Consider the following 15,585-nt stretch of genomic DNA (forward strand, 5'->3'; position numbering starts at 1 on the left):
TCACTTCGGGGCCTTCCTCCCCCGCCTGCGCTTCCCGGGCGCTGCCTCCATTCCCGGCGGGTTTCTTTCACCCCTCTCGGCTGGATATCTCGGTTCCGGAGCATCGTCGGTGGGACCGGCCGGGGCGAGAGCGGGTGGAGGACGAACGCGGAGGAAACAACAGGTCTCCCTTCTCCTCGCCTTCCAAACAGATAGCGGCGCCTTGCTCTTGGGATTATAAATGTTTGAACTAAGACCCAGGAAACTGGAAGGAGAGCCTCCCGTTGGAATTAACAGAAGAGAAAAGAAGGGAGGCTTTTCCAAGTCCTCTACGAGAAAGCTCGAGCCGTTTTCCCATGCTGTCCGTACTCTGATTAATAATGCGATTGTGACCTGAGTGGAATTTATGAGCGATGAACTATTGAAGCTTGTTGCACCGCTGCATCAGACTTTTTTTTTTTTTTTTCTTTTTTCCCCCCTCAGCACATGATTCCCCCATCCCAGCTGTCGCAGGACCTGTGGGCCGGTAATAGAGGGATGGGAAGCTGAGACAGTTTATTTTCATTCTTCTGTTCTGGGGACTTGGCTAGTTAGCTGAAGCTGCTGCTGCTTTTTACTGGATCTGCTCTTTACTCGGCAGGTTTATTTGTTTTCATGTGCACGGGGTGTTTCGATTAAATAGACTTTGGACTAGAGCTGAATGGATGCTTTGCAATCCGAAAGGTTTTTGGGGGTAACAAAAAACTACTAAAAACAGAGAAGAACTGGTACTGCAGGAAACCTGGGGCCTGTTTTCCAAGCCTTTTTATTTTATTGAGCAAGGTAAATAACGTAGTGGTGTTGAAAATACAGGGCTTATCGTAATCATGCATGAAAATGTTATAAAGCACTTCAGGGTGTTCCAAGTCTTTAAAGGGATTGAGAGGTCCCACTGTAAGGCTCAGAACAAGTTTAATTGTTCTTTGAAATGTTCAGATAGGAGTGTGAAATTGAAGGCTGAGAAGAAACTTTGTGGTACCTGAGAGGTTGAGAGAACTATTTTTTCTGATTTGCCTTAGGTTCATGTAGGTTTGTCATGTTGAGAGAGGCTGTCTGAAGAACTTTAGAAGTCTTAGTGGTTCACTGAGAGTGTGCAGTAATTATATTAGTGGGTTTTTTCCCATGCTTTTTAAAAAACTTGATGCCTTAGCCTCTTGTAAGGTTCTGTAAGGGTCTCTTAAAAGTCCTTCCAATTTAACAGTAGTACAGGTATTTACTTTTGCATTGTTAATTGTATTCATATTCTGCCTTGAATTATTTTTGCTTACCTTTACTTTTGTTATCTACAGTGACAGCTGCTACCACTTCATGATGAATTTTTTGCTTTTTATCTTCCTTTACATGTGTATCTCCCGAATTGGACTATTTGGATTTACCACTAATTTACATGCATCACTTTTACCATAGACTTTCTACAGCCAGCATAAGCTCAAAGTACTGTTTTAGATACTATCTTGTATGTTTCAAGCTTTGGAAGAAGCAGATAATGATTCACGAAACATGCAGTGTAATCAGTTACTGGTTTAAGTGTATAATTTTTGGTGGCATGCTGCATGCTTATCTGTGTTTTTTTGAAGATCTCAGCAGCAGTTTCCTCTTAACAAAAATATAAATCCATTAAAATGAGATCACAGTTTGAAATGTAGCTGTAAAAATCTGGTTTTGCAAGAACTCACAAGATTCTCATTATGAAGTGATGCTTTGATTAAATTGATTGTATACCTTTTCTCCCGCAGTTTTAATGAAATAGTGGCAAACACTAAGGTGTTGGCAACCTTTGCTGATGCTATCATTGGGAAAGCTAAGTTGGTATTATGGGTAGTATCCAAAGTTCCTTTGCTTATCCTGTTTAGATTTGTTTGACTTAAATTTATGGTCTTTGTTTTGTCTCATTTTGTTTCAAGATGATGTGTGAGGTGATGCCAACCATCAGTGAGGCAGAGATTCCCTCTGGGGGAAATGGAGGCCATGGTTCAGGTTCCCCGTTACAGTCAGATGCTGATTCCCATTTTGAGCAATTAATGGTATCCATGTTGGAAGAAAGGGATCGCCTTCTGGAAACACTAAGAGAAACTCAGGAGACGCTAGCATTGACCCAGGGCAAGCTACATGAAGTTGGTCATGAGAGAGATTCCTTGCAGAGACAGCTCAATACTGCACTTCCACAGGTATGGATGTTTTGAAAGGAAGGTATCTTTCGATAATTTTTTTATTTCTTGCGGTTTTTTTGTTGGCTTTTTGTATATTTAATTTACTGAAGAGTCAGGTTATGTTAGGGGAAGGTCAATCTAGATTAGTACTTTCCTGAAGTATCTGTTGGTGCTTGCTCGCTTTGAGAAAGATATAAAAGCAAGGCAAGCAGGGAACATCAGTCCTTTACCTCCAGTATGCTTTCCCAGTTTCTGGCATTTCTTTGGCTTAGCTTGAGCGTGAACTCTTGTCTACGTCCTTTTGTTTAATAGAACCTGATGGACTTTCTTCTGTCACTAGTGTTTTTCAATGTTGTTTCTAACTGCCTGATTCATTCATGTGCTTAAGAATTACATACAGGCCATTCTGGGAAAAAAAGCAGGCCATTCTGATACCGTTATAGACTTTGATTTAAAAACTTGAAAAGTTTAAGACTGCTACCTTGTGAATACATGCTGAGTGGTCACGGCAGCGTAGAAGTCTGAGTGTGTTGTTTAACTCATGTAGTTCCTTTCGGAGAGTTTGGATTTGGGGTGGTGTTTTTTTTTTTTTTTGGTCTTGCGAGGAATTACTAATTACTGACTTCTGGAATATGGAGTGTACCAGCATATAGCCTGTAGTGCTAAATGTGTTACATAGGGCAGTAGTGTGTAGTTAGGAAAGGTGATTGGTGTCTACAGAACTTCTTGGGTTCTATCCATTCTAGTTAAAAAGAATCCAACTGAACTTTGAACACTTTGAAAAGCATTTGATTGTAGGCAAAGCAGAGGCCGCTTTCAGGTGTCAGTTAACTGTTGATAGCCGTACACTTTCTGGCATGGTTAGTTGTTGTCCCGAGTATGTCATGATGATGTTATACTTGCATACCTTATTCCAAGAATACTTATTATTTTTACAAATGTTTACATATCCTTAAATATTGTAGTTACTGTTTATACACTTTAAAACAGTAGTTTTAAATCCTTCCGTTTCCACTGCTCTCATTATAACGTAATCACTGTATGGCTCTTGGTATGGTAATCGGTACTGGCAATTACTAGGGATAGAAACTAAAAAGTAGTACATGTTAGTCTAGTTGTGTTACAATGGTATGATGGAAATCAGAAGGGAGAAGTTTCCAACCTTTGCTGCTCCCTGTGTTAAATCATGTGCTGCAGGCAAAAATCATGCTTTGTTTTTTGTTGTAATAATTGTGGCTTCTCTTTAGCTGCTGTTTCAGGTCTGCTACATTAATGGATGCCATTAACCAATTGCATGATCTGTAAACTGTTATACTTTAATTTGTGGCTGAGTAGAATCATCCAAGCGCTAAATGTACTGTTCCTTTTTTCCCCTTTTCAATTCTCAGCTTTCCTTCCTAAATCTAATAAGCTACTTACATGTAAACATTTCTTTCTAAATGTTTCTAAAAGATTAATGCAGTTAAAAAAACAATTCCCATTTTCAAGAATGTCATAATTGTATGGTTTCATGTGAAATCTGTAGGAAAGCAAGTCTCATAGTTCAGTTGAGAGAGAAATTTTACTGCAATTTTATATAAATATGCAGCAGTGCATGGATTTTTTTGTAGATTGCTCTTGAAAAATACTGTTGTTGTGGTGTGAAAAGTGTGCCACTTTTATCCTCAGTGGTGCTTAAGCTCAAATGATTATGGAAGGTGACAATTGATGTTGCTGTCAAAAGTATTTTATTATTTTTGTTACAATCAGAAATAACTTCTGTATTTGACAAGTTTTTGTTGTTGTTATCGTGAAGAGTCAGTTACTTCATAGGTATAAATTTCTGATGAGGTGAAAAGATTTTTTTTTTTTTAATAAGTGTTCACTAGGAAAACTTTGTGGTGACTCTAACATTTGAAACTATTCAAACTTTTTTGTTAATTATTTCAAGGTGAGCATTCTTTTGAACTACTGTCTCAAGCGACCCGTTGTTTAGCTGTGGATTTCAAGGAGGGGTAGAAGCAGGATAACTTTAAATTTACTGACAACTGTGTCATATTTTTTTCAGGAAAGAAGGGATTTAGTAGTGTACAATTTTGAAAACAACTACTATGATAAAAAAAATGTTAGTAGAAAGAGGTGTGAAGATCAATTTGACTAGCTGTACAAATACTAGTGTAATTGCATGAATTACGAAATCACTGTGTAACCAATGTATTATTTCTCCCTCAGACTTGGCATGTAGCTTGTAACGCGTCTTTGTAGTTGATGTTGGAGTACGTTATCTTAAGGAGTATTGAACTGAATTGTTTGTATGTACACTTCTCCTGTTTTACATATTTAGCTGAATCAGCCAGTTAGACCGTTCTGATGACTGATGGAAACTCCTTGTATGACAGAAGGAATGCTAGATTGATTGCTTCTATATCAAAACTACTTCTCTGTTTTTAGTACGAAGACACTCGCTTTCTAATGGCATCCCTGTACTTAATTCCTTGCATTCACTGAGTTTCTGTGTATAGGGAAGAGGCTTGTACCGCTCTGTATATAGTTACGAAATGGCAAATTGGTACTTGTGTATTTGCACGTCTTGTAGGTTATAGAAGTAAATGCAGTTTATTCTGCAGCAGTGATGTGCATTCTCTGAAGTGCCAGAGAAGTAGACTTTTCTAGTATACTTGTAGTCTGATGATCAGCTAGTAATTTAAAGGCGTCAGTTCTAGCTCACATAAACCTGAAACAGCTATTTAGGGTAAGAAGGCTTGTTGTGGATGTCTAATTCACAGAGAGAAGAGCATTCTAATCTTATATAGACGTGCTTTAACTGTTACATCTACACAGAGTAAAACTGGCAAGTTTTTCTTGTATGGACAGCTGGAAATGAAATACATCAACATTGTCTTGATAAAATAACTGGATTCTTGGCAATGCTTTTTGTTTTCTGGGAGTTACCTTCTATTACAGATTACCCTAGTCAAGCTGTACTCTGACCTTGGAAGATGAACTTGATGAAATCAAATTGCTGTGCAAGAACTTGAAATTAATTTTATTCTTCCTAGATTTTTTCACAGAAAAAATGAAAATTAACTTTTTGCTTTGAGAACTTAGCTTCTATTTTTAATGTAAACACATTCAGTTATGGTTTGATTGTGGTCTTAGTGGATTTAATTATGCCCTTTATGTGCCTTCTGGAGTGTATTCTACAAAATTCAATGTTTGTGTGCTTAAAATTTGTAAGTTCATCTGTGAAACATACAGGATGCTACTGCATTTACAAGTTAAATCTGGAACTTAAGGTAGATGAGGTCCAACTGACTACCAGTTCTTGCTCTTAAGGTGTTGCAGGCTAGGGTTCAATTTGCTGGTAGAATTCCATGTAGAAGTTTCTGTAAATGACAACAACGTGCTTGTTTTGGGTGGAGAAGGCTAGCGTTTAATTTACAGAGACTCTGGTACCTAGCACAAATAAAAGCAAAGTTGATGAATTCATAGCAACTCTTATGAGGATGACAATTTTAATACGTATGTCAAGAATTTTATAAGCTGATGTGCAGATATTATGCTTCTGTAAGACAGCAACACTCTTATTAAGATCCATCTTCATCTTGCACTTCTAATCTTTTGGTCTTAAATTTATCATACTTTAGTTTCATTTCTATGCAAGGTAAGTAAAATAGAAGTTAGAAGCCTTTCTGTATTTGTGATGGTCCCGCTCAGAATTTCTGTATTCAGCAACGCATATATAGGGGCAGATGAGAACCTCCTGTCAGAGGCTGTGTGTGTCTGTGTGTAAATAAGAGCACTTTACTGTAATGTGGAGTTAAATATGGAAAAAAAAGCTGCCTGTAATTTTGGCTTGGCTTCGGCGTTCCTAGGTTGCCCATTGTATCTTAATTTAAAGTGAGTCCCCAGCAGGCCATCTTTAGTTGCATTCTATCTATAGTAAGTATTTTATCACTACTGCACACTTCAGTTAAAAATAGTATGTGTCTGTTTATATTTGTATTCAGTTAAATTCAGGTATGTCTCTATAGAATGATCTTCCTTAGACAATCTCAGAAATACTGTTTGATGTCTCGCATGTAAGAAATATCTAAACACTTGGTCTGAAGACTGCCCTGGTATTGTTTTATAGTGATGAACTGAAGGATTTAGTTGCCATTTTAATAATGGTGTTATTTGGATTTCCTCCAGACAAATTTTAAATAATACAGGATGTCATGGATGTAGAAATGAGGTTTTGAATTGTACATAAGATGAAGAACACACTTGCAGAAAGTACCTTGAGTAAAGGGCTTGCCAAACTTTGCAACAGCTGACATTTCCTTAGCATTTTAAGTGCAACTCCATTTACAGTATTCAGAACTGTTCAGCCTTGAGGTGACATAGCTTGTACTTCTTATTCTAGCAAGATGTGGTGCTGACTTCTAAATAAAAGCCATTAGTCTCAGCAGTGAGCCCATGTGTCCAGAAATGATAGAGATCCAAAAGGATTTCAGATGTGCAAATGCATGTCACAGCAGACGTATCCTCCACTTCTCTCATCCCGTTCTGACAGCAAAGATGAACATGACTCTTTCTGTGGCTTTTTCAGACAACTATAATTTTAATCTTGTCTATGTTGAGTTTCAGTTGCTAAATCTTTCTTGACTCTTACTGTTAGTAAATTACTGGATAGATTTGTCTTTATCTACACTAGTTTAAGTCAGATGGAGATAGGAGTTAATGTTTAGAATTCTTCACTGACTATATCAATAAACCTCAACTGCCCTAACATTTCTTTCTTTGCAAGGCATAGAAACAGACAACTTTTGTCCAAAACCTTCAGAATATGAAGTTATCTGGAAGTATGCTCTATGACCGGGCAAAAAGAGGAGTAGCTACACTTCCAACAGTATAGTGGAGTATATTGAGGACCAAGTCTCTAGCATTTGTTCTGACTTCTTTGTTTCTCATTTAAATATGTTTGGATGAGTTTGTTTATTGAAACATCCCACCCCTACCCAGCAGACATCTGCTTGCCTATTGTTAGCAACTTGCTGTTTATACTGTGCTTTTAATTTAGGTTATCTTGATTATAAATAGACCTTTTAGCTAGATTAAATTTAGAATTAAAGTTTTCTTGTATTTCAGGGTGAACTTCAGTGCTGTTATGATGTCCCATCAATCCCTTTAATAAAAAGATTTTATGAAGTCTAAAACTATTGTTTTTATTTTCCTTAGTTTGTTTGTAGGAAGAATGTTTTGGTGACTACCCAGAAATGCTTTTTGTTTGTTTTTAATAGTGATTTGTGGGTGTAGCCCTGAAAGATGAGCTGGTGATTATTTTTTCCCACTCCTCTGTTACTATGTAGGAATGTCTGATAATGGGTGTATTAATGTTTGGTGTGCTGTAGTCTAACTTGCAATCTAACAAACAGGCTGTATATAAGCTTGGGTGAAAAGAGCTATAATCAAAACAAGCTGTTTTAAAAACATATGGTATATTTAGAACCAGGAGAAATTCATATATATACTCATCTATGCTTACTTGCCTGTAGCCTCTTGTACAGCAGGTAGTGTTTATTTTGGCATTCTGAGAATTCTTCCTCTGCAAGCCCTTCTATTTTTTCTCTTCTTTTTAAGAGTATAACTAAAAACTACTTTAAAGATGTTTGTTAGCAAGACTTAAAGATTCGGTGTGGCTACATAGTTGCAATTTCCAGCTAGATGTTAAAAAAAACCAAACTCCTGGATTTTTTTTTTAAGATAAATATGAATAAAAAACCACAATTCCCCCCCTCCCCCGCACCAAGTTCTTAGTGTTTTAACATCCAGTGGCATGTGACTTTGGTTTCTCCTTTCTGGTATTTATTTAGGAGAGGTGGATGTTGGTTTTACTTGCTATAGGATTTGATCTTGAGAGTACACAGTTGTTTGTGTTTTGATATATGTAGATCCCTTATAGTTAACAACGTTGTCAGCTTGAATATTTGGAGAGAACATTTTAGCTGTCTATCAGTAATTTTGGTTTTTGCACTTCCTAAGTTGGCACTGCATCCCAGTACTCAATATACTTCACACTTTAACTTAATTTTGCTTTAACTTTCCTGCTTTAAAGGAATGTGATAGAGGTCTTCATGTAAGCTGCTTTTAGCCATTTAGGCAGCTTAAGTCACTTTAAGTCTGTAAGGCTGGCTGGTATCTGTTGACATATATTAGAAAATACTTAATCATAATCTCTTGCACATATGGATCTCAAGCTACAAATACTGAGAAGGGATAAATATGCATAGTGTGTGTCAGGTAATCTGGGTGTTCATAACTTTCCAAGTGTATTTTTTTGTAAGCCTGCCTGTGGATTCTCCAAGTGTAAATGGGGAAATTTGTGGCAGTTCTTGCCAGGAAAAATGTTTTCACATTCTCCAGGCTGAAAGAAGAATTATTATTTTGCTGCCGAGTGGAGAGAGTTTTTTATTCAACTTGACTTTTTCACAGGATTGCTTGGAAATACTGTTTCTGCATTTTGTAAACTCCAGATAATTGTGTAGTGAGCTGAATACGTATCTGTAGGCTGCTTGAGGAGATTACTCTCCTAGTTCCTATATTCAGAATTGGAGGAGTACTGTGATTACAATACTTGTTAAGGTTAATGCTCAGTTTGATTCTGATGTGGTGTTTTCCTTTAGGTTCTCTGTAAATTGATGTGAATAGTTGGTTAACTTGGTTTTTGCCTATGACCTTTATCTGTTTCAGACTTGGGTTTCATATAAGCTCTACTGAAAATCAGCTCCTTTTCTTCTGATGAGCATGACAAGGCTCTGTGGCCTGTTCCTACAGTGGTTAGAGCTGTAACATTTTTAAAAGGAGAAGCTTTGTTGCTTAATCTTCTCTTCTGCTATTCCACAGTGGCTAGCCTTGAACTTTGCTCATGTGTTTATGTTCGTGACTGCTCAGGGTATGGTTTCTGAGGATGGTAGTGAAAATCTTAACGGGAATGTAATTTTGGTCGCATTTGAAGTATACTATGACTTTTAATGGGTACATATGAATAAGACCAGTCAATATATCTTTTCCTGTAGTTCATCTGTCTTATGGTTATGTTGTCAGAAATATAAATGTTTAGAAATAGTATTTTGTTTTAGAACTTCTATGAAGTGCTCCAAGATTCCTTAATGAAAAGGTCCTTACACTACCAGTAATAATCAGATATCTTCAGGACAGATCTTAAGCAAGGATCATCACTTGTTCAAAGGGCCATGTGGAAAAAAAGCTTGAAAAATTCGATATGCACATCCTTCTAGTTTTGTTGAGAAAAAAACTTCCACTTGGAAAATAAGCAAGTGTTTTCTATTTGTTGCAATAGGAAAATGGGCAGGCCTTGATTTTTTTTTTTAAACACCCCCCCCCCCCCAACCCCCCCGGTAGAACAGTAGTCTCTATTAGGGTATGCTTTGAGCCATGCTGTCTTGTGCCTTACTCCTATTGCTAGTACGTGGTAAAGTTCGGTATCTAAATTGTTTCACCTCCAATTGTCTAGAAATATTCTGAGGCATAGTGCTTGCTTTTTTTCAATCCTACCTCCCATATAAATATGTATTGAATTTGGTTCTGTCCAGTTTATGTATAGGGAAACATTGTATTTAAATGCATATTTACCTTTTATAAAGACTTGCAGGGTAGAATATCTGGTAAAAATGAGTAAAGAATGTAGACCACGGGTTAATGAACTCTTTACTGTCATAAAAAAGTGGGGTGTTTTTTCCCACCTCAGATTTACAGTGCAGCACACAGTATAAGGGTATAACTATATAAGCTTAGGTAGCTGAATAATTTACATCGTTAAAAAAAACCAAAACAAAACAAAGCCACCTTAAGATGTGCAGTTTAAACAAAGAATTTTTGTGTTGACCTATACAAAGTTTAGACTGACCCGATGTAGAGCTGAAAGATGTAACTCTGAATGTTCATGTAAAGAAACTGCCCTGCAGTTGGTTGAAGTTTATTAATAATTGTCTTTTCAACATTGACAGTTTTCTGTAATGAGAAATGGTGTTTATTTTGAATTACTTGAAAAGGAATTTTGGCTGCCCAAATCTTTGGTGTAAAACATAAAACTTTTTATTGACTGAGCCCTCTCCATATTAAACAGTGTCATAAATTCCTGTTATTTTAAGGGTATTGGATCCATGATTATCTCAGTAAATAGTAACCAATTTTATTAAGCCTGGTTTACTACTGTTTCTGAATTTTCAAGCACGATCATGAAACAAGCCACTGAAAAGGGAGAGGGATATCTGAGAGTGGAATTGCTTGCTTGTTTTATTGTGCGCTTCACACAGAATGCTTGATATGAAAGTTTTCTCACTGTGTAAATCAAGATTGTTTTAAAAAAGAAAATTGGTGGAAAAGGGAATTCTGCTGTACACATCTGAAGGGACCTCCGTCTTGATCAATGGCAGGGTTAATTTGTGGATTTGTGGGTTTTAGTTGTGGACTCTCAAATGTCTTATGTGAGCCTGCTGCAAAAATAATGTAGCAATATATACTTTTGCCAATAGAATGTCATAGTCAAAGCTCTCCTTTTCTCTGCACTCCTATCCATAAATGGGAAATCTGCTAGCTGAAATGGTGTTCTGTAACGTGGTGGGGTTCATGGGTCTCCATTAACCTTGCTGAATGAATAAGACTGCACCTAAATTCTGTTACTAGCTGTGCTTTTCACTGTAGCTTGTGCTTGAGTAAGACTTGTGGATTTACTGTTCCCAATGGGAACATGAACTCTGTGTAATTTTATATTCTTTAAGGTTCTGTTGTGTATCGTATTTAAAGTCCTGACTGACATCTCACACTTGAATCTCTTGCTTCTACTAGGACTTAAGATATGGGCTACCTTTTGTGTTTTAATTTGGAAACCCAGAAATAAAATAAACTTTTGACCCAAATCAAAGGTCTTTTAAAGATTTAAATGGGGTTCTGTTGTTCAAAGAGTTAACTGTGGTACTTCAGATAATCTAATTATGGGTGTAAAGGTTGACTCTACACCTGAGAGACCAAGGTTGGAACAGCAGAGCATGTATGGAGAGTGGTCTTGAATGTATGGCAGAATCTGGTTGGGGTTTTTACATGTTTATGTGTGTCTTAGGTAAAATTCTAACTTCAGAATATCTCTTCATAGATCTCTCTATTTGCCGTGTCACGTTTGGGTGAAGGACTAAAAGTTTGGTTTAGGTAATTTCAGGGATGACTCAGGATACCACTGTGAATCATTTTTATTTATTTTATTTTATTCCTGAGTAGTATATTTTTCATGCAGTATTATCACCTTTTTGTAGTTCATGGGAAAAGGCTTGGAAGGTCATAACATTCTCTTAGCTTCGTGTTGAAGAACACGAGGCAGGTGCATCTAGTAATTTATTTCTTTTAGAACATGCAGCTTGTGTTTTCAGAATGTCTTCTGAGGGTGTGGTTCAACAACGTTATCTTCCAAAAGCTAAGCCTTTGTTTTAAGAAATCTGGAATTACTTTATGTAAAGTGGAAATGAAAAAGCTTTTTAGGATTTTGGCTTTCACTGCTCATCCATACGGGAAAGAAGCTGTCCTTTTCCCCTCCTGTAATCTTAGTTATGCTGATACTTACCTTGGTGTAACTCTGATCCCCTGTTAGATCTGTAGTCTTTAGAGACTGCGTAATAATCTTCTGTATTTTGTGCAATGGTTATAAAAGATTAAGTCCTGGGAGGTGGTAGAGGAGACATGGGCCAAGTGTGCCTTTTCTCTCAACTGAGTAGGAGGCTGCAGGGTTTCCCGGTTGCATCATCTTTCCCTTGTTTTCAGCGCAGTGTGGAATAGGAGCTTCTTCCTCTCCTCAGACCAGGTTCCTCACCAATCCATCTTTCGCTTCGGCATTTGTTACTGGTTACAGCATATTAACAGGCTGTCCTTCTCTCTCTTTTTTTTTTTTTCTTTTTTTTTAACCTCCTTTCCCTGCCTTTTAGCATTATTCATATCCCTGGTTTTGTTCTGTGATGTAACGTGCTTTTTGGGTTCAGGTAGTTATGAAGTTTGGAACTGTTAATTATGGATATCTTTTGTGGCAGACAAAAAATTACTTTGAACATTAAAAAAAGCTTAAAAAAACCCCCTTAAAACAACTCTTTGACACTTAATCTATGTTGCCGAGTTAAGTTTTTCTGTGTTTAAATACCAGACTTGTCTGTTGTAAGACCTGAGACTCTACTCTTTTTGCATGGGCTTTAGAGTTGCCTTTATTTGTAAAAATCAAGCAACTTTTCCATGGAATGGTCCAGTTGCGTTTAGTCCAACTATTGCAGATTTGGATATATTTAGGTTCAGTTAGCCCAGTAAGTTCACTTAGCATGTAAACTGGGGTGACAGAGTACAAAGAAAGAGAAAAACAAAATGTAAAGAGCCTGTAAGAAAAAAAAAAAAAAAAAAAAAAAAAAAAAAAAAAAAAAAAAAAAAAAAAAAAAAAAAAAAAAAAAAAAAAAAAAAAAAAAAAAAAAAAAAAAAAAAAAAAAAAAAAAAAAAAAAAAAATAGGAGAGCACTGAGGGGGAAGTACATGTTGATGCTTGTTTAATGAGGATGGCTTGGCCAGCCTTATTCAGATATTCCCAAGCACTCCCTTTTAACATAGTGTGAAAAACGTACTTTACACCTACTGGCCACAGAACTAAACCTGACAACTAAGGCCAAGATGAATGATTAGAATAGGGCAGGGCAGTGCATCAGCTGCTGCTTACAGTTTTTGCAAGCAGAAGTATCTTGTCACTGAAGTAATCATGCATGAAGGATCTTGTCCTGGGTCTATTTCTAAAAAATAGTCAAGTATTAGTCATGTAAGGAATTAATTTTTTAAACATGAGAATTCAGTATTTAGGATTAAATAAGTTTTAATTCATAAAAGTTATAGGAATTTAATGTTAAATGTCAGCTGAGCCAGAATTATGCTATTTCTTGTGAGTGCAGTATGTTTGGAGTTGTTATACAGAAAAAAAATTTTTTTTTTCTTGCCCAAGGAAACTGACAGTTCAGTGTTGTTTACAATTTAAAAGATCTTGCTATAGCTTTTGTAGTAGCTGCTTAGCCTCCATAATGGGGGGTCCCAGGAAAAACACTGAACTTGTTAAACTTTCTCAGCATATCTTGCAGTTGTTCTACGGTTTGGCATCTTTGAGGAGCATTGTATGCTGTGAAAACCTGTATGGGATCCCAGGAAATCCTGGCCAACTTTATGTGGAGAGGAAAAACTTCAATGAAATCTTTATAGTGTCATATTAAAGATGGAGACTGGTTTTGTCCCATATCTTGTCAAACTGGTAAGGCAAGATTCTTCCTCTTTAATTAAGTACAACTGTATTCTCCTTTTGCCATAGTGGGTATGGGTGTGGGTAGGTTTCTTCACTGAGATGGACTCCAAAAATGGAGATGCCTAAAGCTACAAGTAAGAAGTTGTGCTACTACTTACAGTATTAGTTACTAATCAAAATAGACTAGGCTAGGGGTACAGGCATGTGGAAATTCATATTGTGAAACCCTTAGAATTCACTGATTCAGAGTGTAACTGAGAGGCGTTTGTTTTTCTAACACCCCCCAAGTATTGTAAACTCGTTTCTGTGTTAAGGTAAACTATTCTTCTGAAATATTGGTACTTGGACTGTTACAGTATTGGAAAGGATTACTCTGTTACTGACCAGTCTCCACAGTCACAGTTCTGCACAAAGTAGCCAGACACATCCCAAACTGAAAAGCCTGTTTTTCAATGATGACTAAATTTTTCCTGATACATATTATAGCTGATCTTGCACGTTTTTCCAAGTTGAACAAGCTCGGTGTGGTTTTGAATACCTTTGTGCCATATCTGCCCTTTCAGGGGACGTATTCATGTACATCCAAGAGCAGCTAAGGTGGAACTCTTTGCATGACCACCACAATGAAAAGATTCTAGCCATGTGATGGAAGAAGGTTTTCTGCCACCATTGCATATGAATAGATGCTAAGTTTCATGCAAGTCTGAAGAGCGCTTCTGTATTTCCTATGCTTGCTGCTAGGCAGCTGTTACCTTACAGCTGTTGTAATGGTTCTACTTTTGGACTGCTTTACTCAGAAGATTCACAGTGTCGCCTGAGTGGGGACAACATTTTAAAAGTATTTTACAAAGACAAGAGAAGAAAATAGTGTTTCTAGTTAGTGTTCAGTTTGTTCATTTCTCATTAATCCTCTGTGCATGCTGTTAAGTTGCAGGGTTCGCCCCCCTAGTTGAGTATTTGGAGAAAGCCTTTGGGAAAAAATAAGTACTTTGGTGTAGTTGTTCACTGGTTCAATGTGTAATCTTTGATACACATTTGTAGCTTTAAAAGTCTGTGTTAAAAAAGCTATGGTGAAAATGGATAGTGTCCACTCTGGGTTAACTGAAAATATACCCTGTGTGATCTACCGTACTCTGAACAAGCGTCAGATGCTGGCAATGGTTTGTTAAGGTCGATGAAAAGATTAACAAACTACCTGGAGAAATTATGGATTCTTAATCTTTCAGTGATCGCAAGGCTAGTTGCCCTACAGGAAGATGCTTGGCAAGCTGCGAGTTGTTAGACCGAAAGAGGAGAAACTGAATGAAATTTTCTGACTTATTTAAACAACTTCGTGTTCTCTTTCCTTAATTTCACGGACCTACAAAGAAGTTGTAGGATGCAGCTGTGGCTTAGTTTTGACTTCCAGCACATTACCAGCTAACAGTCTTGTACATATCATTTGTTGCATATGTGACTATTGTATTCACTGTGTTGTATGTAGGTCTAATTAATGGTGGAGCTTGGAAGATGCTTGGAGATCAGCATGTGTACCTTGCAGTGCAAAGTACGGTATATAATCGGTGATTGTTGGCTCTCCAGTGATGCACAAAGACACATTTTTGGATGAGGCTTTGCCCCTAGTCTTGTATATATAACAGCACTGTTTTGCTGGGTTTAGAGAAAATTAAATGCAAGAGTATAGGCAGTAATGATTTTACTAGTCCGAGTGGTTTATACAGGCTGTAGTTAATGATTTGAGTGTAGGTGGCTCCTGTTGGCTCGTGTTTGACCTGTGCTTTGTTCTGTGTACTAGAGTTTACAGGCTCGCTTTCCAAACTGTTCTGTAGCGTGTATAAAGTTCAAGCATTGATTAATGTGGTGAAAGGAAGACCTGCGATTCTTCAAGGAGTGAGAGGCTGAATCCAGCCATGTTTGGGTTCTGGTACTTTTACCCACCCGTGCCCCCCCCCTCCCCTGAAATGTCTGTCAGAAATGTGTTAGATCAGGGAAGGGGAGATACAGGAGGGAGAACATGGAACTGGTGTGTTTCTACCTCCCTTTTCCTGTTACTTCTGCATTCTTCTTGTGAAGCTGCCAAATACCACCCGTCTTCATTTACGTTTTCTTGCACGTCAACACGCAGCGC

The 15,585-nt window shown here is 37.3% G+C and overlaps 1 protein-coding gene across 1 annotated transcript in view; it reads left to right on the forward strand.

Annotated features, from left to right (window-relative positions):
* The first annotated feature begins 455 nt into the window (after positions 1 to 455).
* PPFIA1 (protein tyrosine phosphatase, receptor type, f polypeptide (PTPRF), interacting protein (liprin), alpha 1) overlaps positions 456 to 15,585 on the forward strand; it is a 60,519-nt gene continuing 45,389 nt past the window's right edge. Inside the window, exons 1-2 of the mRNA XM_009334540.1 lie at positions 456 to 801; positions 1,923 to 2,186. Coding sequence (XP_009332815.1) covers positions 1,923 to 2,186 — 264 coding nt within the window. The 5' untranslated portion in view covers positions 456 to 801. The remainder of the gene's footprint in view (positions 802 to 1,922; positions 2,187 to 15,585) is intronic.

The sequence above is a fragment of the Pygoscelis adeliae genome, unplaced genomic scaffold (assembly GCF_000699105.1).
Source record: "Pygoscelis adeliae isolate BGI_AS28 unplaced genomic scaffold, ASM69910v1 Scaffold171, whole genome shotgun sequence".
In the NCBI taxonomy this organism is placed as follows: Eukaryota; Metazoa; Chordata; class Aves; order Sphenisciformes; family Spheniscidae; genus Pygoscelis; species Pygoscelis adeliae.